General features: G+C 44.4%; 1 protein-coding gene and 1 pseudogene across 1 annotated transcript in view; both read right to left on the minus strand.

The window, feature by feature from the left end:
- The window catches only part of UBAC2 (UBA domain containing 2), a 151795-nt gene that overhangs the window by 25627 nt on the left and 99786 nt on the right, over positions 1-26382 (minus strand). The window contains exon 8 of the mRNA XM_015557491.1: positions 22193-22438. Within this exon, the coding sequence (XP_015412977.1) occupies positions 22193-22438 (246 nt within the window). The remainder of the gene's footprint in view (positions 1-22192; positions 22439-26382) is intronic.
- Positions 18899-22177, minus strand: LOC107181360 (annotated as a pseudogene).

The raw sequence follows: 26382 nt of genomic DNA on the forward strand, positions 1-26382 counted from the left end.
TCTCTCACCACTCCCCCCTCACATTCCAGACCCTTCCTGGCAGCCTTCTCTAACCCCGAGTCTGGGGCTTCATGCTCCTCTTTCTGTGTTGTCATGTCTGTACCTCTCTAGGAGAGAACTTAGTACATACACCTCAATTATGTGTTGGCTGGTTGGGATATCACAGCAGGCTGTAAGCTCCACAAGGGCCAAGACTATCTTGCCCTCATCTGTAGACTCGGCTTCATTGCCACGTGGAATATGTAAGTACTTAAGAAATATGCAACGAATGACTAAATAATGGACAAATGCACAGTAAAGCATAATGCCGAGTTAAGTTCTATGAAATTCTCTTCAGCAAGGACCTCATAGTTAGTTGTGGGACCTAGGTGGTAGGTTAATAATGAATGCTGGGAGGGGTGAAAGCAAGGAGGCTCAGAGAACAAAGCACATGGTTTATACATTCTTTAAGGACACGAGACACCATCTCCTTCTAACACAGGAACCAGTAGTTACAAAGAACCACTGCTGGGGGACCATGGTGGTGCCAGAGAAATGACAAATGGTAACTCGTCCTACAGAGGGTATTTGTGGTCCACTGTACCACTTCCCAGCGCTCTTGGGAAGCTCAGCTTGCAGTGTGAAAATATGCTTAGTGTCACTCATCTGTCCTCTGTGTGCGGTGCGCTACCCTAGGGCCAGGTGAAGAGGGCTGTGGCAGGCAGAGAAGTGACTAACTCCCACGGCCCGGAAAGAGCTTAGCTGAGTTGACAATACAAAGGTACATTAAAAACTAAACATGAGCTTGCTTTGGCATCACATATACTAAAAAACTGGAACGATACAGAGAAGATCAGCAAAAACTAAATGAAAGCACTGAGGATGCTGCATGTGCTTAAGGACCAAGAGGTATCTTATTAGACTTAGAATTAATAACAAGCACTACTAATATAGAGGAAAGAAATACCACTGGAGGTGGCTGTCATCACCAAAAACTTCATGGCAAAACTAAAAAAATAAATAAAAATAAAACAAACAAACCTCACTACCACTGCCACACATACAAACTAGTAATCTGTTCATTTATCATTTAGATAAAGAAGGAAGGTGCAATTATGAGGCTCAGAATAAATCCTAGTACACGTTTGGAAAACAATTCATTGGTAATGCCTTATGAAGAAATCATCGGAGAAATGCAAATTAAAACACAATGAGTTATCACCTCAGATGACAGTCAGAATGGCTACCATCAATATATCAACAAATGACAAGTGGTGAGGACGTGGAGAAAAGGGAACCCTTGTACACTGTTTGTGGGAATGCAGACAGATGCAGCCACTATGGAAAGCAGTACAGAGTTCCCTCAAAAAATTAAAAATGGAACTGCATTATGACTCAGCAATATCATTTCTGGGACTATATCCGAAGAAACACAAAACATTAATTCAAAAGTATATATATACCTCCCCTCATGTTCATTGCAGTGTTATTTACAATAGCCAAGGTTTGAAAGCAGCCCAAGTGCTCATCAGCAGATGAGTGGATAAAAAAGTGTGGTACACACAATGGACTACTACTTACCTGTAAAAGAAGGACATCTTACCCTTTGCAACAGCATGGAGAGTATTATGCTAAGTGAAATAAGCCAGTTAGAGAAATACAAATACCATATGATTTCACTTACATGTGGAATGAAATTAACAAAAGAAACTAACAAACAAAATAGAAACAGACTCATAGACAGAGAAAACCGACTGACAGCTGTCAGAGGGGATGGGATTGAGGGGCTGGATGAAAAAGGTGAAGGGATTAAGCAAAAACCCCCCAAAACCTCATAAACAGACAACAGTATGGTGATTCTGAGCGGGAAAGGAGGGTGTGGAGAGGTGGAAGAGGATAAAAGGGGGGATAAATGGTGATGGAAGGAGACTTGACTTGGGCTGGTGAAAACAATACAATTTACAGATGATGTACGATAGACTTGTACACCTAGAACCTATATAATTTTATTAATCAATGTCACTCCAATAAATTCAATAAAAAAGAAAAAATATGAAGACTGGAAGCACAGAGGAACCTGAATCCAATCATGTCTTGTGAAGAGCCACACACCCTTACATTCGTACAGTGTTATAAAAACAGCGTATTACATCTTTTTTTGGGCTACTCAGCAGCAAGCAGTCTTAGCAGGGCTTAAACAAAAATCTCAGGCTAGATTTATAGCTCTGTTTCACTTTTTCTTTATGGTTTACCCTGCTGACCAGTTTTGGGGGTTTGGGAACTGTATAACATACCACTTTCTCAGCAGAACAGAAAGCAGTTTCCACAGTAATGAGATCAGGAGGTGAAACATCATTTTGCCGTTTTTAGAGCCTTTGGCATGGGAGGTAGAAGTTTCCGTTGGCACTACTGCTCTCTGCCCCACCTCTTCCTCCTTTTTCTTGCTCTGGTGGCTAGAGTTCTGAAGGCCATGGCTTTGCCTGTCCATTCCCTTCTTGAGTTGGGAGGTCCAAGTCTAAGGGTGCTGGTCTCCAGGCTGAACTGAGATGGCAGCGAGGAGAGGTGGGAAGAGGCATCTAGAGTGTCTACTGTCGGGAGGCTCTGAAATAGCCTAGGATGCAGGTCAGCTGCTTGGCTACTGCTGCCCCCCACGAGGAACACTTCACCTGTGTGGGAGCCAACAGATGTGTGTCCGGAGTGTTGTGTGTCTGAGTGATAACTCCTCTCGAGAGGCCTGTGATTCCTACCACAGCTGACCTTACTTCTCCTGAGATACGGTACAATTCTAACAACAGGCTAAATTAGTTTCAACTTTATGTGCAAACTCGAGACATTTTCCCTTTACTTCAACAAAGCACCTGGTGAATCTCTGTTGGGGCCGTCACAGTGGGGCAGGGGAAAACCCTGTAAAAAGAACAACAGGATTCAAATTTGGCCTCACTCTTCACCCTGGCGACAGGCTCTGGGTAACTGTTTTAGCTCCCTGCGCTTCGGTGGGTGAGGACCAGTATACTGAGATTGCCGTGCTGAGCCATGGAGTGAACACCATGCCTGCTGTTTAGGAAAGGCTGGTGGACAAACCACTCTTTGAATGTTGGCCCTTTCATCCAGAGAGAGTCAGGATCTAAGATGTCTTCACCTTTTTTGGGGGGTGGCGGGTAGGGAGTTGTCTTTTAGTAGGGAATGGGGACCATTGAACCTTTTCTGTGAGAAGGAGGTGAGGGGTGGTATGAGGGAGACAGTAAGCATAGGAAGATGAGACCTATCTCTTGCTTTAGGCTTTTTCACTCTCTTAATTGATAGTAAACATTGAATACAAGTTATGGTAAGGACTGCACACGATAAGAACTTCAATATGGTTTCCTTGAAAATATGAACAAAACAGCATTTTTCAGTATGGGAATTATTAATTTCTGTATTACATCTTTTGTTTCTCCCCTCCTTTATCTGACAACTTTTTGGTAATTTATTTTCCCTCCTTAACCTTATTTTTTATTTTATTTATTATTTTTCATTTCCTCACCTGAGGATTTTAAAAAAATTTTTATTTTAGAGAGAGAGGAAGGAAATGAGACACACAGAGAGAAACATCAATTGGTTGCTTCCCACATGTATGCTGTTCGGGGATTGAAACCACAACCTAGGTATGTGCCCTGACCAGGAATCGAACCTGGGACCTCTCACTGTACCAGATAATACTTCAAACAATTGAGCCACACTGACCAGGGCAGTTTCCTCTTTGACTTTAGCTCTGCACAGAAATTACTAAATAAAGTAAAAATGAAAATTAGTTCTGGTACTTGTTTCCAGTATGTAGTCTGACTGAAGAGGTGAAATTTGTTATTAAAAATGAGATTGGAGATTACTCAAGGTTTCCGCTCTTTTTACATCTCCTTCCCCACAGAGGTCATCCATTTTCACATCTTCAGGATCACCTCTCATTCCCCTATTTGTGCTTTAACAAGCGGGTGCCGGGTGGACTGTGACCTTCCTGTCAGTATTAGGTCAGCATTGCCCGAAAGCCTGGAGACTCTTTTGGTCTCAACTCTCTCCTTTATACCTCAAATCCAGCAATACTGAAGAGCCACTGATTCTTCCTGTGAAAGGTGTCTGTCACTGTATGTCCTTGTCCCACTTTGAGATTAAGCTGACAGCCTCTCGGATGACATCACTTCCACGAATATTGCCCTAATTCAATCTGCACACCACCACAGGCGAGTCTTCGTTATGAGCCCTTCCACAAAGCCAGTGCCTCAGCTGAAAATTGTACTGCATCACATCTATTCTACACTGTTTTGAAGGTCCTCCCAAACCGGCCCCATCATCAATTGTTTCTGACCTCTCCCCTTCCTGCTCCTTCCACTCACTGTGTCCCTCATGTGTTGTGGACAGTGTCTGCTCAAACTGTGCCTGTCACCCAAAATATGCTCTCCTATCTCTTCTGACCATCCGCCCCCTGCCAGTTTGAACAGGGCCCAGCTCTTGTTCTTCATCTGTAACTGGCTTCTTTCTGGACAACCCAAATCCTTATTGCTCTCCCTCCCCACCTGAGCTCAGTCAAACTGTAAAACGGGAAGCTGGACTAGATGATCGTTAAACTAATGATGATCTGCCTTTTCCTAATCAACATATTAAAGAATCTCTTGAAGCCAAGCAGTTCTCTCTCAAAAACAGATCTTTACTGTTCCAGCAGGAACTTTGCGGCCACCACCAGAGCTGCTGTGGGAGGGATTCGTAGGCAGACACTGGTCTGGACTACCTCCATCTTATACTCTCTGTACTACTCACTGGTGTTCCTGCATTGACTAAGGACTTCTAAGGAGCCTGGAGCTCCCTGAGCAACCATCCTACGAGAACTGCAGTGGTGGGCAGTTTATAAATTTGGAAGGCCGATGCGGAGAAGTGAGATGCTGTGCAGTGGCCTCTCAGGCCAAAGCCCCAGACTGTGCGTGTACCTGCCACTCCCTGGCCCCGGGAATCCAGTTTCAACATGTGCGCAACACACCTCTCACTGTCACTTAAAATGTATAATCTTAAAAAATCTCAGTACGGATAATCTGTGCTCTTATCTAGGACAGGAGATCACGACTCACTACTTCAGAAATTCCTGGGCTCCTGCTGCTTTATTCACAAACCACGTCTATAACCCACAGCCTCAGGCTGCAGGGTCTGCACCTGGGGTTGTTCCCTGAAATTCATGGCTTCTCAAGATGATGAGAGGAATTTTCCTGAGAAACGCAGGGGTACCCCATGTGCTCTATCCTGTACTAGAATTGTTTTCAAAACCCATAGGGATGGTTCTTTTGGGGTCAGGAAACTTGTAAAATAATTATGAGGCCCATTTTTCTTATATACCCTGGTTTAACATTATATCTGCTTCAGGTACATTTCTAAATTCATTCCTAGTTTTAAAAAGTGGTAAGGGAAAAAAATTACAACAGGCATTGGGATTGCTTATACCTTCTAACATCTCCAAAAACCAAGCACATCATCACTTACTTGCTTTCTTAAATATCATGAGATTGTACCATACTCTTCTTTCTCATGAAGATACCAAGGTAGGATGGAAAATAGAAATGATTTTCTCGAGGTCACTTAATGAGTCAGTCTTGGAAAGGGATTAGAATTTAGACTGATCCTATCTTTGTCAAAAAGGTCAGTATGATCAACTACAAGAACACCAAAAACGTAACCACAGCTTCTGCAAAGAGGTACCAATTGAGATAAACAGCCCACCTTTAATTTCACTTGAAAATCGAGTCCTAGCACCTGATTTTCATTTAGTTTGCAGATTTTTATCAACCAAGCACTAGTAACTTATTCCACACATGATACTATGCACTTCATACTTTTAAGAGAAAAGAGTCATAAAAGAGCTAGCTCTGATTAGGTTACTTTGTTGACAAGGCAGCACAGCAACTTGATGAGAACTGTCTTTAAATCAAATTGCACCAAAAAGTGAAAGAGCAGACGAAGCTAAAAAGGAAAAGTGCTGAGAAGTGTGCCACATGTTCACATGCTGTTCTTAAAGCAGCTGGGGTAGACAGAATGTGTTCCTCTGGATTCAAGGAGGACTCCTTTGCTTCTCTCTCTCTCTCTCTCTCTCTCTCTCTCTCTCTCTCTCTCTCTCTCTCTTTCTCTCTCTCTCACACACACACACACACACACGCACATGCACACATACACACATGTAGGTATATGCATAGTTTTCAGGCTGCACTTGGAATGTACTTCCTCCAGATACAATTTCTTGACCCTCATGGCTGGGTCAGGTGCTTCTTCCGGAACAGCACTTGTAATATTTACTGCAACTGCCCCCCTGAGAGGAAGGACCGTGCTGTCTTGTTCATTGTGGTGCTCCCAAGAATCTGGCCAGACATTAAATATCTTTTGTGAAGAGGGCGTTAATGGAAATGATATGTTGGCGAGGTCAAGAAGTAAGAAACTTACTCAGAGATCTAGCCGGATGAAGTGGCAATGACAGAAACTGGTTTGACGGGTTGGCACCTACCAGCATAAAGGTCTACTAGGTGGGCCTTGCTATTTGAACACACTGAGGGACTATCATGCATGCTGCAGCATGGATGGACTTCAAAAGTACGATGCTAAGTGAAAGAAGCCAGTCATAAAGAACCAGAGAGCGTATGGTTCCATTTATATGAAATGTCCACAATAGGCAAATCTATATAACAGAAAATAGATTAGTGGCTGCCCAGTGCTAGAGAGGTGGAAGTATTGGAGAGTGGTTGCTAATGGGTACAGTTTCTTTTTATTTTTTATTTATTTATTTTTTCCAGTTTCTTTTTAGATAGAAAAAGGTTCTAAAATTGAATGCAGTGGTGGTTGTACAGCTCTGTGCCTATACTAAGAATCACCGAATTATATACTTTAAGTAGGTGAATTACATGTTATGTGATTTCTAGCTAACTCAGGTCAACCTAATACAGAGAAAATAACTGAAATACACGTATGAATAACGGTGAGCAGGTCAAACAGATGGCTCAGTGATGATCATTAAGGAAACACTGGGCCACCCAGGAAGTGAAGAGGTAACGCAAAAATTAGCACCAACTGACTTCATGGCTTTGACAAAATTCCCATTTGGCTTGTGCCATGCCTGATACATTCATAGTGGGTTTCAGCTTAATTCTACTTCTAAAGTAAATGGATATTTTACAGAAATACCTTATGGGGAGTTTTATCACCAAGTTTATGTTGTGGTATATACAGGCATACCTCACAGGTATTGCTGGTTTGGTTCAAGAGCACTGTATAATAAATCGAGTATCGCAATAAAGAGAGTCATTATCTTTTTGCCAGTGGAGGGTCATGCCTTCAATTTGTAAAAAATGCAACATCTGTGAAGTGCAATAAAGCGAAGCTCAATAAAATGAGATATGCCTGTAATGCCATTATCACTGTCAACCAGCAGAGAAGACGGTGATCACACAGTAAGAGAGAATTCAGACTTCTTAGTAAAAAACTGCTGGCTACATAACGTCCTAGAGCAGGGGGTTGGCAAAGTTTTTCTGTATAAGGTCAGATGGTAAATGTTTTAGATTTTGAAAACCAAGTGGCAAAATCAAAGCTATTATGTAGGACTTGAAGAACCACTGAAAATGTAAAAACCATTCTTAGCTTTGGGTTTGGCACACAGGCCACAGCCAACTGACCCTGGTTCTAAAGGTTGTACATTTTTAAAGTAAAATAACCATCTGGTTAGCTTCTAAATCAGGACTCTCTCACAAACCCTGATAGCCAGAACTCAGATGCCCAATGGGATAATAATCTACACTAATAAAAGTGAATGATGCAAACTGACTGTACCTCTGCAATGCCCACCAGCCAATCAGGAGTGTGTATGCAAATTAACCTGACAAAGATGGCGGCGGCCCTGCCACCAGCTGCTCTGGGCCTCTGGGCAGCAGGCATGCAGGCACGGAGCAGCTGGGCGGGGTGGACGCCTGCTATGAGGGGGAGGGGGGGTAGAGGGAGCTATAGGAGCGGCACTCTGGCCGCAGCGAAGACTGAAGGCTCTGGCTGCAGCGAAGATTCCGGCCAGAGCGAAGGCCTGGGTCCTGGGTGCTGGAGGAAAACTGGTGCCGGTAGCCAGGGGAAGGAAGGCCTTTGCACAAATCTTCGTGCAATGGGCCTCTAGTAACTAATATTTGACAGATCTTTCTGGAATATAAAGTAATTATGAAAACCCTATTAGATAGTGTAAAGATCTCTCTGGCAACCCAGGGTTGATCTCTTAACTACAAATTCCTTGCCTTTTCATTTTCATATGCTGCCGCATTTCTGCTGTGAGCATATGGGTTTCTACCATGTAACTAGCCCAAGAGGCAAACATGTGCTGAAAAGCTGTGGAGACTCATGCAGCAACCACTGTTCAGATGGTCATTATTCTAGGTGATTCCAAGGACTGCTCTGGAGGTCAAATGCGCAGAGGCTCTACAAAGCTTGACTGTGGCCATTTACTGTCACTCAGTGAGTAAGCAGGTGCCAACTCATCTCCATGAATGTCTTGAAAACACTGGGAATCCTCATTATCTTCCAACTGGTCTTCTTTCTCCAGTATCATCTTTTCAACTGATCATTAAGATTATGGTCAAAGTAATCTTTCTTAAAAACAAATCTACCTCTCTTGCATAAAAGGTTTCAGTGACTCACTAGTTTATGCAGGACAAAGGGAAAAAGATCTCTCAGTGTAGCATAAGAACCCTATGCCCTTTCTCCCCAGCCTCATCTTTCTCTGCCTCTTCCTTAAGAAAACCCTGAGCTTAGGCAAATGTCCTTCCCACGCTGTGCTTGAAGCCCCTGTACTTTTCCCTCAAGGTTCCCTGGGCCTGAAATGCCTACCACAACATGGGCCTCTTCAGGATTCCCCTCAACCACACAGGGCTTCGCTGAGTCCCTCAGTGACAGTGAGAGCTCTCTTTTTGCCGCATATGAATGACCATAGAAACCTACCACTGAGTACTGACTCATATACCTTCCCCTGGTGGCTGAAAACTGCCTGAAGGTCAGGGCAGTGCCACTCTCAGGCTGTGCACTGCAGCAGAACTAAAAGAGACATAAATAATAAAACACACAGCTCCTGTCCTTCAAGAAGTCATATATTACTTGATGAATGAATAAAACACAAACTCTGCAAAGTTATGTAACGGTCCCGGCAGTGGAAAAATAACCCGCAGCTGCTGCAAATACCCAAATGACTCTGAGATGTCACCAACCATGCAGCCAGTAACCCAGTTAGCGAAAGAGGGCTGACTCTGAAAGCAAGAAGGTGTTGAGAGCAGAGTTAAAATATATCCATCACACTGCTCTACATGAATTTACAGAAGAATGAGAGAACCAGGGGTGTGAACAGAGATGAGAAATAGAAGTAAGAAACTCAGATTTCATCACCATGAGTGCATGAGAAAATCACCCACGAGCTCCTGGGTAGTTAACTACTGTGTTCAGAAAGGTCACATCACTGTGCTTGAGGATGAACTTAAGGGCCCCACAAGCTGACCTTGTCAGCGCTCTGCCCTTAAGCTCTGGATGAAGCGAGATCTATCGAGTCTCACACTGTTCATTGTCCTTTAGACCAGTGGTTCTGAACCTTCTGGCCCTTTAAATACAGTTTCTCATGTTGTGACCCAACCATAAAATTATTTTCGTTGCTACTTCATAACTGTAATGTTGCGGCTGTTATGAATCGTAATGTAAATACTTGATATCCAGGATGGTCTTAGGCGACCCCTGTGAAAGGGTTGTTCGACTGCCAAAGGGGTCGCAACCCACAGGTTGAGAACCGCTGCTTTAGAGCCATGCACTCTGTACTAAGGTATATGCTACAGAGCACATTAAAAATCTTTTTAGTGGTGCAACATCATAGTTGACTTTAAAGAATGTAGAAGTGACTACACATAGCTGATCAGAAGAGAAGTTGTGCTTATTCTTGCTCCACTTCCATACCATTACTTCTTAACGTGTTGTATTCCCACTGAAACTCCTCTTCAAAAGTGAACCAACTCTTGCCCTGGCTGGTGTGGCTCAACTGGTTGGAACATCATCCCATGTACCAGACGCTGTGGTTTCGATTCCTGGTCAGGGCACATGCCTAGGTTGTGGGTTTGCTCCCCGGTTGGGGCACATACAGGATGCAACCAATGAACCAATGAATGTTTCTCACCTCTCCCTCTCCCTCTCTCTCTCTCTCTCTCTCCCCTTCTCCCCCCCTTCCTCCCTTTCTAAAATCAATCAAAAATTTTTTTAGAGTGAACCAATTCTCACTGGGTCTACTGGTCTTTTCCTAGTCATTGTCTCATCTTGGTTTTTCTGTGGGGGAGGGGTGGCATCTGAATCTATTGAACACTTATTCTTCCACTCTTCCTGAAACATTTGACTCTCCAGGCTCCCTTGCCACTGAACTTTCCTGCTTTTCTCCTCCCCCACCCCCCCCAGAATTCCTTTTCTTCCTCCTCTTTGTACTCTCTAAACATGGGTCTCGGGCTGTCTTTAACAGTTTACTTTATGCTTGTTTTCTCAAAGGATATCTATATACTTTCCAACCCTGACTATTTACGTGTATCCAGCTGGCCTCAGTACATTAAGTAATTCTGTAAAATATTTATTGTACACATATTTAGTCATTAATTCCTCAAATATGAGTTCCTACTATGTGCCAGGCATTGCTCACATACTGGCGGTACAAAGAAAAAAGGCTCCACCCACCCCAGGACACACTATTGGTCAAGGGGCAGGAGCAGTGAGTGCCATGAAAGAGACACCCAGGACTGTAAGAACAGAGAGGTACAGATCTGACTAGAAGATTGGAGAAGGCTTCGCAGAAGAGGTGATATTTGATGTGAATACTGACAAGTGCACAGGAGTTAGGCAAGCACAAATTGTGTGTGTGTGTGTGTGTGTGTGTGTGTGTGTGTGATGGGGAGGTTGGATGAGGAAGTTTGTTTCAGACAAAGAAAAGGGCAGATGTGAAGGCAAGAAGTAACAAAGGGCTATGAAAAACTGCAAATAGTTGGCACAGTTAGCCTGAGGGCTGCACATGGGGCCAGAGATGTGGCTAAAAAGCAGGAAGGGGCCTGTGTAATGAGCTGTAACTACCTTGAAAGCTAAGAGGGCTTCTGAAGGATTCTAGTAGATGTGAACAATCAGATTTGTGTTTCCAATGAGATCACTCTGCGGGCTGAACTATAGGGATAGGGAGGCAGTTGTGACAATATGTTAGTAGAAATCTGGTAAGTAGAGAGGTGGTCTGAACTAAGGCAGTGGGATGAAGGGAGGGAAATGGCAGATTTACATCAAGAAGGAAGACTCTATGGTACTTAATCGGGGGAGGGGGAAAGAGGGTTATGAATGCATAAAGGAAAAGTCTAAGATTTTATGGTAGGCCCTTTGGGTAGATAATGGTGCTTCTCATCAAGGTAGAGAGTGAGAAGGAGAAGCAGATTTAGCAAAGAAATGGGAAATTTCAAGTGCCTGTGGAACACAAGTGGAGATGTCCAGTAGGCAGTGGGGTATGAAGATTGGGAGCCAGGAGGGAGGGAGGTCTAGTCCAGAGACCTAAATCTGGGAGCCATGAGCCTGTTACCAGTGCTGACAGCGATGCATGGGGTGAGTCACCTGCTGGGAGATGGAGGATAGAAAGCTCAGGAGGCTGAGGAAGGAGTGGAGCTTGGGAAACAACACAGTTGAGGAGCGAACAGAGGAACTAAATGGGAGGGACTGCTGTTACCCTAGCCAAGGCTTTTATACTGCTGACAGCTGGATTTAAAAACCACTTTCTACTTGTCTCTTACTCTTGCTCTCTCTCTCCATTTTCCCATCCATCTTATACGACAATATGATGAATTTGTCTGAGATAACTGTCCTGACTTTATTAGTAACTAAACCATTCTTCACTGCTTCTAGTGTCAATACCTAAATTGGTTGAGAGGCTTAAAAATATCTCCCTCTATTACATTTGCTGGGTTATTTCTCATTTCTCACTTAAAAAAATTTAAATTCTTTATTGTTTAAAGTATTACATATGTCTCCTTTTCCCCCCATTGACCTCTCCCCAGCCGTTCCCACCCCCAGCACATGCCCTCACCCCCTTACTGTGCGTGTCCATTGGTAATACTTATATGCATGCATACAAGTCCTTTGGTAGATCCCTTACCTCCCCGACTCCCTCCAGAGACACAGAAGCATCGAACAGACCGTCAAACCATTTCTCACTCTGTACCCTATCACTCGTCAGTCAGACAGGTCTCCCCGAGTTCTTTCCTTTCCAGGGCCACCTTCTCACCTGCATGCCTTCCTTCTCTTCTGGGATAATTTGCTTCATTTTCTCTGCCCATCCAAATCCTGCCCATCCTTATCCTGCCCATCCTTCTAGTCCTAGAAACCTCTTTTCAGGATATGGGTCCACACTGAGGGTGGTTTCTTGGATATCTTCCTGCTCTGGGTACTCTGGTCAATATTTCAGTGTTCTCAGATGCTTATCTAATTCAAGTATATCTGCCCCACCTTGCCGAGGTTGTTTAAAGGAAAGGACATGTTTTTCACTCTTTTGTGCCCACAGAGTACCCACCAGTCTTGGTCAGAGTCTCAAGTATCGACAGACAGACTGACTTTGACACTGACACCAGAGCCAAGTGAGTGACAGAGAGTGTGAAGCAGCTTCCAGGCTGAGAGATGAAATACGACAGAAAGCAGTAAAAAGAAATAGAAATACATTGAAACAACACTTCAGCATTACTTTAGAATGCTTAAAATTACAAACTGCAGATTAATCTAACGTAAGTAAATTAGTAACTGAAAGACTTTCTGATCAAATAAACTCAGGGTTCTATGATAAACATCTGAAAATCAACAGTATTTATTTATTAATTATTTTATCCTTACCTGAGGATATGTCTATTGAACTGAGAGAGAGGAAGAGCAAGAGTAAGAGTGAGAGTGAGACCGAGAGAGAGAGAAACATCAACTGATTGCCTCCCATATGCACCTGACCAGGGATTGAACCCACAACCTAGGTATTATGTCTCCTGACTGGACTCAACCCCGAACCTTTTGATGTACAGGATGATGCTCTAACCAACGATGATCCACCCGGCAGGGCTGAAAATCAACAGTTTTTAAATAAAAAACAGATTTATTTTAAATACAATAACAGAATTTGAGGTTGCCTACAATAAAAGATATAAGGACATTAAAAAACACAGAGAGATATTTTTAAAAACATATGGAAGATGGAAGCAGAAGTTCTAACTTTGGGTTAAACAGTTAATTTGATTGAACATTAAAATAACCTTGGCACTGAGTTTTTTTTCAGCCAACGCAAAAAAGAAAGAAAATCACCAAGGAGCTCCCCTAACTGGGAGGCAGCCTGATGAAGCATCAGGGGCAGAGGCCTTGCGGTCCCACACACCGAGTCCCAATCCTGCACTCCCATCAGCAGGTGTGTGTCCCTGGGCAAGCCAGCACCCCAAGCCTCCGGGACACAAAGGAACTATTATACCTCAAGGCCGATGTTTGGGAATAAATGAGGGGACACCGAAGAAACAGTGTGCTCCTCACTCTCAGCAGACCAGTCAATGTCAGTAAAGCCGCTGGCAGGAGTCCAGGTGTGGGATTCTGAACCCCAGACCTGGTGGGGGCAAGACCCACCTTGGGAAGGGGAGGAGCCTGCCAAGCAGAGGGCAGAGCCACAGACCGAAGGGCATCGCTGCGTAGTTGCCTGACTCGCATGTACTCTCCAGGGATTTTGGTCTGATTTATTTCCTCTATTTCATGGATTACTGGGCTGTACAACCTGGCAGATCCTGTGGTATTCAAAGGGTCTGCAGTGGGGAAAGACACTGTGGAATTTGCAGCAAGCCACAAGGGCTAGGTCCTGGAGCAGAAGTGTGAAGAGAGTGATACATGTTTGAAAACCTGCTGCTAGACCCTGGGGACAGGGTGTGCTTGACCCTGGGCATAAAGTAAGCATGTGGTCAGAAGTATGAGACCTACCAAGGTCAGACAGACCCAAAGAAATCCATCTTCAGATGGAAGTGGCACAGGTGAGCTGCAGAGGCAGGTATGCCAGACCATCATGTCCATCACCTCTGTTGCACCAAAACCTCTTCCTCGGTTCACACCTCCTGCTGCATGGGGGTGGGGCACTTATGACCAAGTGGCAGAGAGGAAAATGGCCAAATTTGGTTCATAGAAGGGTTGGCTCAGTAGACGAGTGAAAGTTGAAAATGGACTGTGGCCGGCACTGCAGCTCCACTCAGGGGTGATCTTAAAAGACAGCGACAAAGGGAAATTCTCCCAATGGGCAGAGCATTTATTTGATCATCCACTTGAGCGGAAAGAGAAGTAGTCTGAGGTAATGTCATATGGATTCACTGGACATGGTAAATGACTTGGTTGATTGTTCAGGGGACTAGAAGGAGGAGGTCAAAGAGACCTCAGGAAGAGGCATGTGGACCTGGCTAAAGGAATGGACATGAAGCATGACATCTGTACGGGTGGTTAATGTCTACCATGGACATCCAGCACAGAAGAGGAGGACAGAACGACTCAGCTGGTGGACACTGGCCAGCCATTGGCCACCCCAGTGCTGGCACATGAACAGAGAACCATGGTGGCAGTGGTGGAGGCTCTGCACAGGCCCTACTCTCTAAGGACAAGGTAGCTACTGACAGCAACAGAGACCAATCCTGAACCCCAATACACCACCATCCCTCAAAGAGAACCAGCGCCACTACCTGTGCGTTTGCAGAATGCTTGCTCTACTGACCAGCGTGCTAAATCACATCACATCAGACCACAAGGCCCACTTACAGCAAAGTGGGTGCATGGAAAGACTGTGGAATACATAAACCTTCTCACGTACCATACAACTCAGGAACTGCCAGCTTGCCACACTAGAGAGACAGCCATTTGAATGTGTCAGTGAAATACCAACTTGGAGATAACCTTACAAGATGGCACTCCAGGCTCTAGCATGCAGTATAAACCCGAAAAACCTTGCTGGGTCCCCAACAGCAAGAACATGCGGATCTTGGAAATAAGGACTGGAAGGAGAAGTGACCCCGAGTACTCTCTCTCTCAGTGCCCTGTTTGGGGAATCTAGGCTTCTTACCCCTGCAACTCTAAATCCCATAGATTTACAGAGCTTGGCTCACAGGAGGGGAGCCCTTCCATCAGGAGAAAAAACAAGAATACCATTACAAGTGAAATAAGCCAGTCAATGAAACAAAAATACCACATGATCTCACTCATGTATGGATAATAAAGACCATTATAGACTGATGAACAAAAATAGATACAGAGGCAGAGCAGCATCGAACAGACTCAAACTACAGCGGGAAGGCTGGGGAGGGTTGGGGGCGGGAGGGCAGGTAAGAGAGATCAACCGAAGGACTTGTATGCATGCATATAAGCATAACCAATGGACATAAGACACTGCGGGGTAGGGGAGGCCGGGGGAATGTCAAGGGAGGGGAGGGGGAGGAGTCATATGCAATGCTCTTTGTAATACTTTAAGCAATAAAACAAAATTTTTTAAAAAAAGAATACCATTACATTTTAAGTTATAGCTGTTAACCAGTTATTTGGGGCTCTTGTGCCAAATACCAGGAGGTAAGAAAAGAAGTCATTATCCTCGCAGGAGTAATTAACCCTGATCATCAAGAAAAGCTGTGGGCACAAAAAGGGGGAGGGAAGACTATGTGTGGCACCCCGGTGACACAACAGGGCATCTGTTGTTACTTACTCCCTTGCTCAGTTTTACAGTAATTGGACAAGGGCAGCAGACCCAGTCTGAGAAGGGCCTGGTACCAGGGACTCAGATCCCACAGGGTATGTGTGGGTATGTGTCACTTTCACCAACCAACTAAGCCTTTCAGCCAAGAGTGAGGGGACTCTCCAATAAATAGTAGAGGAATGAGTTGATGATCAGTGTGATTGTGAGACCTGCTGAGGCAGACAGAAGGAGATGTAGTTTATCCTACTATCCTTCCTCTTGAAGTGTTCTATAGGCAAGAGTGCCTCTGGATTCTTGGAAGAGCTGCTCCAAGAACTTAGGTAAACCAAGAAGATCCGAGCAGCACAGGGGGTGGATGCTGTGGTCTGCTGCCCAGATCCCTCACTTCCCCGCAACTGAAGTGCTCAATCTTCCTGCTGCTGGGGGTGCTAGAACGCCGCAGTTCTCAAGGGACATGCCCCCTGGGGATGGTGTGCATCCAAGGAGAGCCAGGCAGCCCAAGGTTTGCAATCTGCACCAATGACTGGTTGGTGAAGGTTTAGTTTCAGCTTCTGTCTGAATTTGAGACAACCTGTAGGGGCTCTCCCAACTCCACAGCTTTCCATAAAATTATCTTGGGCCTTTTTGATAACTGTTGTTCAAAGTCCACCTCTGTCCTCATCACCCCTGCCCCAGAGACTCTGATCTTGATAGTGTTCTCGATAAACTTCATGCATAAAAAAACCTTCCTGGAGACTCCGATCTGAGAAATACCACTTTCCTGCTTTGCTCATGAGCACAGGAGCCATAGCTATCTAATGGGGGAGCTCCTCCCAGATAGTCCCGAGGTAGCTCAGTCGTGTATTGGTTCACAGAAGCGTTGGCTCAGTAGACGAGTAAAACTGCTCTTTTGATGCTGGTGATATGGTGCTGTCACCGATCTACTCTGTTATCTAAACAAGAAATCTATGCTACTAAACAAGAATCATATGGTACTTCTTTCTCTCCTTCATAGCTCTAGGTTCATTCTGCCTGGAAAATATTTATACTCACCATTACTCAGTTTTTCAGGCACTGATCATTCCAAGTCCTCATACTTTTCATTCTTCCCTGTTTCCTTGAAGGATCTACCTTTTCCTGCCAAATGTAAGACTTAGTCTATAGCCTATGTTCACCTTGGAGGTAATTCTCTTACAGAACTCACCCAACACTTTGCTTTCATCTCTCAACTCTACAAAGTTGACTCCATGATCTACACCTCCAGCTTTGACGTAAGAGAGATGACTGTGCTCCATATTTAACTACAACATAGGTATCTTGTAATGTTCCAGATTCATCAAATTCAAATACATCTGCAGGGAATAACCTTCACTTCTCTTTCACCTGTAGACGCAGCCAATTGATAAGGGGCTCCCCTCTTCCTACCCCAGACATGAACTCTGAGACCTACATCTCCAGTGGGACACCAGGAGTATCACATCTGACTTCACTTCTTCAGACCACTGTGAGGTCTGCAGACCTACATCTCACACCCAGTGAAAGCAGGAGACACGGAGGTGGTGGGAAGAGTATCCTCTCTCATATCCCAGAGGATAAAGAAGATGGGGACAAGAAGTAAATAGCCCAGCATACTGCATTATAAAAGTGCCAAAGAAAGAGCAGATTTGAAGTCTGAGCCTGACATACAGTGTGGGGTAAAAGTAGGTTTACAGTTGTGAGTACATGACACACACCATTCACTCTTGTATTATTATTTATTATTGTATTATTTTCTATACGAACAACTGTAAACCTACTTTTGCCTCACCCTGTATAGTAATCCTTGAAAGGGAAGTATGGTATCAGATTGCTTGGATACAGCAGTTTATTGTAGACAATGCTCAATATTTCCTGATGATTGATGACAAGGCTAAGAAAACATTGCATTTATTTGATTAATTCACGGGTTGTTCCCTTGAAAAATTTCTTACCTTCACAGTCTATTTCAACCAAAGAAAATCATGAAGTTTTACATTTGCTCTTCACTCTAGAGCACATGATAAGCATTTTAACAGGAAGACACTGTGGCTTTTACAAGATTTTAAAAACAGATAAATATCATGTCTTGTTAACTAGGTTGGTGTTTCTCTAAGAAATAGTCCTTATCTAATAGAAGCGGAACAAGAATGTCCAGTTTGACCAGTCTTTTGGCTGCAGTTTACTCTTTCACCTTAAAAAAAAATCACTAAGAATAGGCACTAACAGAGACGTACATTCTATTTGGAAACTTGTCAAATATCTACACTGCAATGTACAGGAATAAAATGCAGTCTTAGGCCACTGAGTATTTCTGAAATTTTTTAAAATATATTTTATTGATTTTTTACAGAGAGGAAGGGAGAGGGATAGAGAGTTAGGAACATCGATCAGCTGCCTCCTGCACAACCCCCACTGGGGATGTGCCTGCAACTAAGGTACATGCCCTTGACTGGAATCGAACCTGGGACCTTTTAGTCTGCAGGCCGATGCTCTATCCACTGATCCAAACCGGTTAGGGCTTTCTGAAAAAATTTTAAAAATATGCTTATTTTTAATGATCCAAGATTTTGCAAGATACATATATACCCAGAACTGGGTGGAAATACATTTTAGCAGTGCTGCTGCCAACCTGGGCGATGGAGGGTGAGAGGTGGGGAGGGGTGGGGAAGTACGAGGGCTGGATGCTGGCTGAAGACATATGACCACCGCAAGGTGTAGCCAATTTCGACCTGACAGGGAGCCTCAGTGCCCTATCTCCACAGAAACCAGTCTAGCACTGGGATGGGGCCCGAGGGAGCCTGTATGAATGTCTCTGGCAGGTATTTCCCATTAAAAACAACCATCAGTGCCATCCCCACCCAGAGCTACTGCCCATCTTCCCCTCTTCTCCCTCAGCCAACATCTTAGAATGGCAAAATGACTGTACCCCCTATGGGGAGGACGGGGAGGAAGGGTAGCAAGGTGGCCGTGGCAAATGAGATACCCTCTGTTGCAGTGGGGCCACTGCTACTGGGGCACAGAAAAAGGCAGGGCTTCAAGGGTGCTTCCTCCCCTTCTAGAGCTGCTCAAGATTTGGGTCAAAAGGGGATGGGGCCCAGGAAGGCCCTACCACCCTAGGAAACAGTCACATCCACTACCAGAGAGTGCTACCTGCATCCTGGTGTGGTGTCCCGACCTGCGGGACTGTCAGAGGTCTAGGCTGAGAGCTCCAGGGAAGACCAAGGCAGGGTGGGGGGACAAGACAAGAAAATCTTCTCCAACCTGGCATCAAAACAGAGCAAGTTCAAAGAAACACAACCTTGATTTGTACAGCAGGTGCTCCTGGCCAGCTCCCGACAGTGGGCTCACCCACTAAGGGTTGGCCCAGTAAAAAGATGGGCAAAGCTGGGGCATGGCTATTCTCAGGGCAGTGACAGAACTCAGAAAAGTGAGTCTACAGGACACAGGAGAGAACAGCAGAGCCAAAGCCCTGCTGCTCTGACACGTCCTCCGCAGCCCCACATGCCTTGGGCCCTGACCGCACACCACGTAGGAGCAGCGTCTTTCAGGCTGAGTCCTGGCAGAGGAGACAGTTCCCAGGCAGGTCTCCGGGGAGGGAAGTCTAAAAGGTGTCCCAAAGGAACATGAGAGCGTCCTCTGACGGCCCCCAACTGAGCTCTTCAGGGGCGATGGAGAGGAGACCATCCACCCCTCATGGCCAGGCTGTGCTCCCCTGTCCCTTTCGAGAGGGGCCCAGGTAGAGCACCCTAACTGAACAGCAGGGGTGTCAGTAGGAGTGGGGGTCCCCAGGCCCTCAGGTGCGGTGTGTCTGGATGAAGGAGAGGACATCCTCCTTGGATAGTCTGTCTGGGTCCTGGGGCTTCTGGGAGTCATGTACACGGATGCCATCCCCCCACTCCTAGAAGAGCCGGCCATAGTAGCAGATGTGAAATGGGGCAATGGCGTCTGCAGGGAGCTCACAGGTAGAGATCTTACTTTTCTTATTGTAGAAGAACTTCCTCTTAAAGCTTCGCTGAATCCCATCATCGACGGCTCGTTCACTGTCCTGATCATGTAGAGACCAGTGGGCACAAAGTGCTGGTTGTCCCGTCCTGTGTAGCTGAGCTTTGGGATGCTGCTGGAGCCCTTGATGATCTTCATCTCCAACCTGACAAAAATCTTCTCCATTTCCTCCAGCCTGTACACCTCCTTCACCCTGATGGGATTCGTGTCAGACCAACTAGGCTTGGAAACAGCTTTCACAAATTTCTCAGCAAGCTGAATTCGCCGGTTGAAGTGCTGCTCCCACACGTTGCTGCCATTCAGCACCAGGACATCGAGGATGTGGATGTCACTCATCTTCCGCTGGGCCTTCCCCTCCCCTTTCAGCTCATGGACAATCTCCACAGAGAGCAGAGTGTCCTGGGGCAGCTCTGTCTTCAGGTCCAGCTTGACCCAGCGGTCTGACTGGCGGCCGTCCCACGTGTAAATCTGTGACTTCCCCAGGCTCAGGAGGAACTTCTGCTCACTGCCAGATACCATGCACTGGGCAGATCTTCTCTAAGGTTTTGCAGGTGAGCAGCGTGGGCTTATAGCTGAAGATGTCGACCTCAGTGCCCCAAATCAGCTCAAAGAACTTAGACTTCGGGTCCGAGGAGGAAGGAGCCACACAAGTCTGATCTGGGATCCCCCAAAGACGGAGGCACTGTTTCCGGATCTCTGCTTGCCGAGGCTCACTCAGGGTGGTGTCTTGAACAAAGGCATAGATTTTGGCCAGAGCTTTGATCTGCAGACTACAGTAGCTTTCATTGGACCGTATCATGTAGTCAGTAAATTCATGGTCTCCGTTGATCACCTCCAAGGGAACCACAAGGTTGACATCGGAATCGGTGTTCCGCAGCTGGTTGAGTTTAATATTGACTGAGAAAGGTACTCCTGCACGTCATCTATGCCCACCTTCAGGCCCTTGCACACCACATACCTCTCTGAGTTGGCAGGATGGCTGGTAATCGGCTTAAAGAGACATATTCGTTCAAAGCAGCAGTACAGCAGGTAGATGAGCCCCATGTTGAACGGTGTGAACAGGTCAAAGGTTTTACAGATGAAGTGGCCTCCTGTCTGGACAACAGAGAGCACCATGAGAAAACTGGCAGAGCAGCAGCTGCTTGCTGAGGATCTCTCCCAGGTTCTCCCGGCCATCCATGGAGAAACTCCCATCGGCCCTCAGAAAGTGGACACCCTTTCCATTTGTGTTATCCAAGACAAAATCCAAAAAGCAGTGATGTTCTCTGGGCGGGTTATCTCCATCGATCCCACCCTCGCCGTAGTAAGGTTCAAAGAGTTCACTGGAGGCCGAGTAGAAGTCCTCCAGCTTAAAGTCATTTGGGCCCTTCAGAGTCATTCCAAAGCCCTTCGCATGCCACTTCTTCCTCCACAGCACATACTCCGAGAAGCCACCGGGGCCTGCACAGATGTCAGCGAAGTACAGAAGCTCCGCTTCCCGGTCCTTCACCAGTGGTTTCCCACAAGAGTCCCATGGATTTGTAAAAATGCGATCAAACACAAAATCCATATTGGCCATCTTCATTGCCGCCCTGTTCAGGAAGAAGACTCCTTGGATCATCTCGTAGGGATTGGCCCGGGTCCAAGCTCACCGCATCTTCTCCCAATCTAAGACATCAAACATACTCTTACACTGCAGCACACTGTGAAGCAGGTCTTCCCCACAAAACTCTGTTTCATCTTCAATAATCATCTTCCTCTTTCCCACAACCATCCAATCGCTCATTTCCTCAGTGTCAGGAATCTCGGTGGTACATTCTGGGAACCATGACACCTGCTCACAGGCACTGGGCTCGGGCTCATCTCGCCAGTCCACATTCAACTCCTGTTCAAAGCCCTGCAACGTCAGACCCAAGCCTCGTCGACCTTTCTGATTAGAGGCCTCCACAATGTCCTTCCGACCCCGGCCGTATTTACCCAATCCTTCACCTTCCCTGAAGCCCATCTTGGCCATAAGCTTTTGGGAGACACTGTTGTACATGGAATAGCGGGAAGAAGTTCCCTCCACAAGAGAGTCTGCTTTGAATGCTTCATCACAGCTGCGTTGCTTCCCCTCAGTCTCACTGTCAGACCCACTGAAGCCTATGGTAGATACTTTTCGCTGCATGATTGATAGAGGAGGGAGATTCATCATCAGATGTAGAGTTGAGGCTCAGGGCAAACTCTGCAACTCTTTTCTCCTGTTTCTTGATAGGGGCAGTACCATTTTGGATCATTTCTCCTCTTCATTGTTAATGGAGGGGAGTGGGCAAGCTGCCAGGGAGCGGAGAGGGGGGTCAGGCCACCACTGCCGCTGGCACTACGGGGCCCGGCCCTGCTGTGCCAGAACCGCCAGCTCCTCCCTCACTTTCGTTTCCCCAGCCAGTCCCGGTGCACCGCCCAGCTTATTTCTGAGTTTTTAATGATTATTATTATGCTTACCTGCTGCTGTCTTTGTCGCCTCGCTTGTGCAAACTGGGAAAGCATCAGCTGCCGATCGAGCAGTTCCATTCTTTGCTGCCTCTGAATGTCTACTGTGGCCCCCATCCCGACTCTGGCTTCAGTGGTAGGTTCTGAAGATGAGAAGATGGGCTCAAGTGTCCAAGAACAGAACTTTGCCATCCAGCTTGGGATGTACAGCACCTGATGAACTTGTAGTATTTTGCTGTTGTAGCAGATACCGGAAATCTAAAAGAAAAAAGTCCAACTGGATTGTTTAAGTGTAATCAAAATTTAAAGAACATATTTAACATAGAAATCAATAACCACAAAATACTTCAGATGGTATTTTTCTTCATTTTAGCAGTTAGGTGATACCCAAAACTCCTACCAAGTTGCAGAATAGCTGTACAAATCAACAAATAATTTAATTTGCTCAGTAAGCAAGTTTGCTTTTAAAAAAAAAGTTAGGAGAGAGAGGTAGCAAAATCCTAACCATTTAACACTCAAAGTACAGGTGAAATGTTTTTAAAACAATGTTTTCATTTTTTAAAAAGCCACAAAAGATCTGATTATCAAAATACTTTCACACTAACTCTGTGGTTACTCTTATTGGCATATGGCCATCAGAGAGAGATAGTGGCAGAAAACAACTTTGACGATCAATAATGTGACCCAGCCATATAATAAATTTATTAGAAAATAAAGGCAATGTAAAATTTACATAGTGTTTTAATAAATTTTTCTGTTGATTTTTTAAAATCCTTGCCAATAGTTAGCAATTAACAATCCCATTTGCAAACAAGTCTATTTTCATCTTTAAGGTAATATATGTGGCAAAAGAAGTCTAAAGATGGTCTATGGTTTTCTAGGTGAAAATGAATGAGTATGGCTATTCTTCTGTAAAATCTTCAATTTTGTGAACTTGATTCTTAGGTAAGAAGTTATTCACACCAAATTAGAGCATATTTGACAACTTTCTGTCTAGAGAAAAGTACACTTTAATGTTTTCTTAATAAAATTAATTAACTAGGAAAGAATTTATTGAGCATCTGCAATACACCAGGCACTGTTCTAAATACTTAAGAACACAGCAGAAGACAAGATCAAGATCAAATTACCTCTTACAGAGGTAATGGTGGTCAATATGGAGAACAAACAATAAACAAGCAAGCACACAAAGCAACTCCAAGCAAGCTCTATGAAGGAAATAAAAGAAAGTGACTTGGAACAGGGACTTTCTTTAGGCAGGGTGGTCAGGGAAGCTTCAGAGGAAGTGACACTTGAGTGGAGATCTTGAGGATAATGGGGTATCAGTCATTTGACGAATCGGAAGAAGACCATTTCAGTCAGCAAAACAATAAATGCAATACAGGAATGAGCTTTGAAGAATCTATTAGAAATTTTAGTGGAGATATCAAATGAGGAGCTGAATATACAAATCTGGAACTCAAGAGAAAAATTAGCAGAGATAAAAATTTGGGAGTCACTGGTATTTAATGGCATTAAAAGCAATGAGAACCTATAACAGAAGAGAGAAGAGGGCCTGGCTCGGTGGCTCAGTTGGTTGGAGCATTGTGCACACACCAAAAGGTTGCAGGTTCGATTCCCAGTCAGGGCACATGCCTCGGTTGCAGGTTCGATCCCTGGTCGGGATGTGTATGGGCGACACCCCATTGATGTTTCTCTCTCTTTCTTAATCTCTCTCTCCAAATCAATAAAAACATATCCTCGGGTGACGATTGAAAAAAGAAAAAGAAGAGAGGACTTCACCTTGATATTTTTGGGTTGAACAGAATAGGAGAAGGCAATAAAGAAAATCGAGAAGGAACAGAAGGAAAACTAGGACAGGTTAGTATCAATGAAGCTAAGAGAACAGTGTTTTAAGATGGGAATACTAGTTATCTATGTTTAATAGAGCTCAGAGTTCAAGTGAGACAGAGAGGAAAAGGACCATAGCATTTAGAACACATTTGGTGCAGTGGTGGGAGCAGAGGACATACTGGAGTATGCTAAAGAGTGACTGCAGAGGACTTTTGGTCTCAAATCATATCCATGCCACGTAGCTCAAAAAATGGCACAAAACAACAAAGAAATCGGAATCAGAAACAAACTTCACATTTGATGAAACTAAAAGGCGTGTGTAATCTTGATCCACAGTAACGAAATTTAACACACATTGTGTAATTGGAAACCACTTAGTATACCGGAAGAAGGGTAAATCCAAATGCCAGCAAGAGGATTCCCTGGAGCTCAGACAAGTCTCAGGCATCAGAGGCACAGGCACTGTAGAAGGCCAGGGCAAAGCAACCCCAAATCCTCCCCTTACTTAACACAGCCCATATCTACCCTCTGTTTCCTCTACAGCAAGAAGATAAAACCTCTGAAGGGCATGGATCAAGGAGGCTCTGAGGAGGGTAGAGCAGGCCCAGAGGGGAGGTCTAGGGCTCTCCACAGGTGAATTCCATAAGCAACAACAACTATAAAATACTTAGGAATAAATCTAACAAAAATATGTAAGGCCTTCATAGAGAAAACTAAAAAACTGTGTGAGACATTAAAAACACACAAAACAACTAAATTCTAGAAATAAATATAGAAATCACATCCATGAATGGGAAGGAGCAAAATTGTTAAAATACCAATTTTTACCAAATTCAATATAATTAAAAATATTAACAGGGTTTTTGTTGTTGTTATTAGAACTTAAATGCCAATCCTAAAATTCATATGGGATATTTAAGGATTAAATTTTTAAAAATATACTGCTGCGAGAAAGAAGCCACGCATAAAGATTGTATACACTATGATTCCCCTTCTGTAAATGAATGGATCTGAACAATATATCGAGTGGGAAAACCATGAAGCCAAGCATGAAGGTAACCACATGTCCCAGGAGAACAGCCACGGGAGGGATGAGCCTTGGGGGCGGGAAGTTCTTTGATCCTGTTTGGGGTTATACAGTGTGTTCACCTTATAGTGATCTGTTTGGCTTCATGACACTTGTAGTTTATGAACATTTTGGTGTGAGTTACATACTACAATAAAAAGATTTAAAAATAAGGAATAAAGGATACAGAAAAGCCAAGGTAATTTTAAAGAAGCATAATAAGGCCTATTAGATTTTAAGATATGTTATAAAGTTTAAGTACTTAAAATAGTGTGGGCTCTTTGTAGAGCTACTCAAACAGACCTATGGGGCAAGAACACAGAAGTAGACTCGTAAGTACAGGGCACTTGGTATACAGCAGAAATGGGTAAACCAGAGGGAAAAGGATACATGAGCTACATGTAAGGATAAAGACAAACAAGGCTCTCTTCCTGACACCGTACATCTCAACTCCCAATGGATTAGGGACACAAATACAGTGTTATTTACAAAACTATAAATGTTTCCGCACAAAATAAAGGAGGAACATGTTTTTGGCAATGGGATGGGGAAGGATTTTTAAATAAAACACAGAAGGCACAAACTAAAAAAGAAAACATACTTTCATTTACTTTACAATTTAAAAGTTACGGTATGCCAAACATTACCATAAATGAAGTGAGAAGACAAGCAAGAGTCTGAGAAAAGGTACTTAGAATATTTGTAGTCTACAAAGGTAGTGTTCAGAACATATAACTCTGTTCATTTATAAGAAAAAGATAATCACCCCAATTTAAAAAGCAGACAAAATGGCAATTCCAGTAGAGGAAATTCAAGTGGCCAACAAATACATGAAAAGATGTTTGTTCTCAGCTGTTTTTAGGGAAATACAATATAAAATGAATAATGTTAAATACAATATACAAGATTTTTCCATTTTGGGCAAAAATTGAAAAATCGTGTATCAAGTTTTGGTGAGGATGAGAACTGAGAACTCACACAGTCCTCGGGAAGGGGAGTGCCACTGGAGAGCAGTGCCCCTGTAGGAGGACTGGGTCCAGGACACTTGCAGATTGCAAAATCTGAGAATGTTCAAGTCCCATAGAAAAAATAGTGTAGGATTGGCACATAACCTATATTTGCATACAGACCACGTTGGGTATGCCTACATGTCATTTCATTCTTGTGGATTCAGTGTAGTGCTCAACAATGTTTTGATTTTCAGAATATACTAAGACCTACCTTTTTTCCTTCCTTCCTTCCTTCCTTCCTTCCTTCCTTCCTTCCTTCCTTCCTTCCTTCCTTCCCTCCCTCCCTCCCTCCC

Source organism: Myotis davidii, unplaced genomic scaffold, assembly GCF_000327345.1.
Source record: "Myotis davidii unplaced genomic scaffold, ASM32734v1 scaffold133, whole genome shotgun sequence".
NCBI classification, from domain to species: domain Eukaryota; kingdom Metazoa; phylum Chordata; class Mammalia; order Chiroptera; family Vespertilionidae; genus Myotis; species Myotis davidii.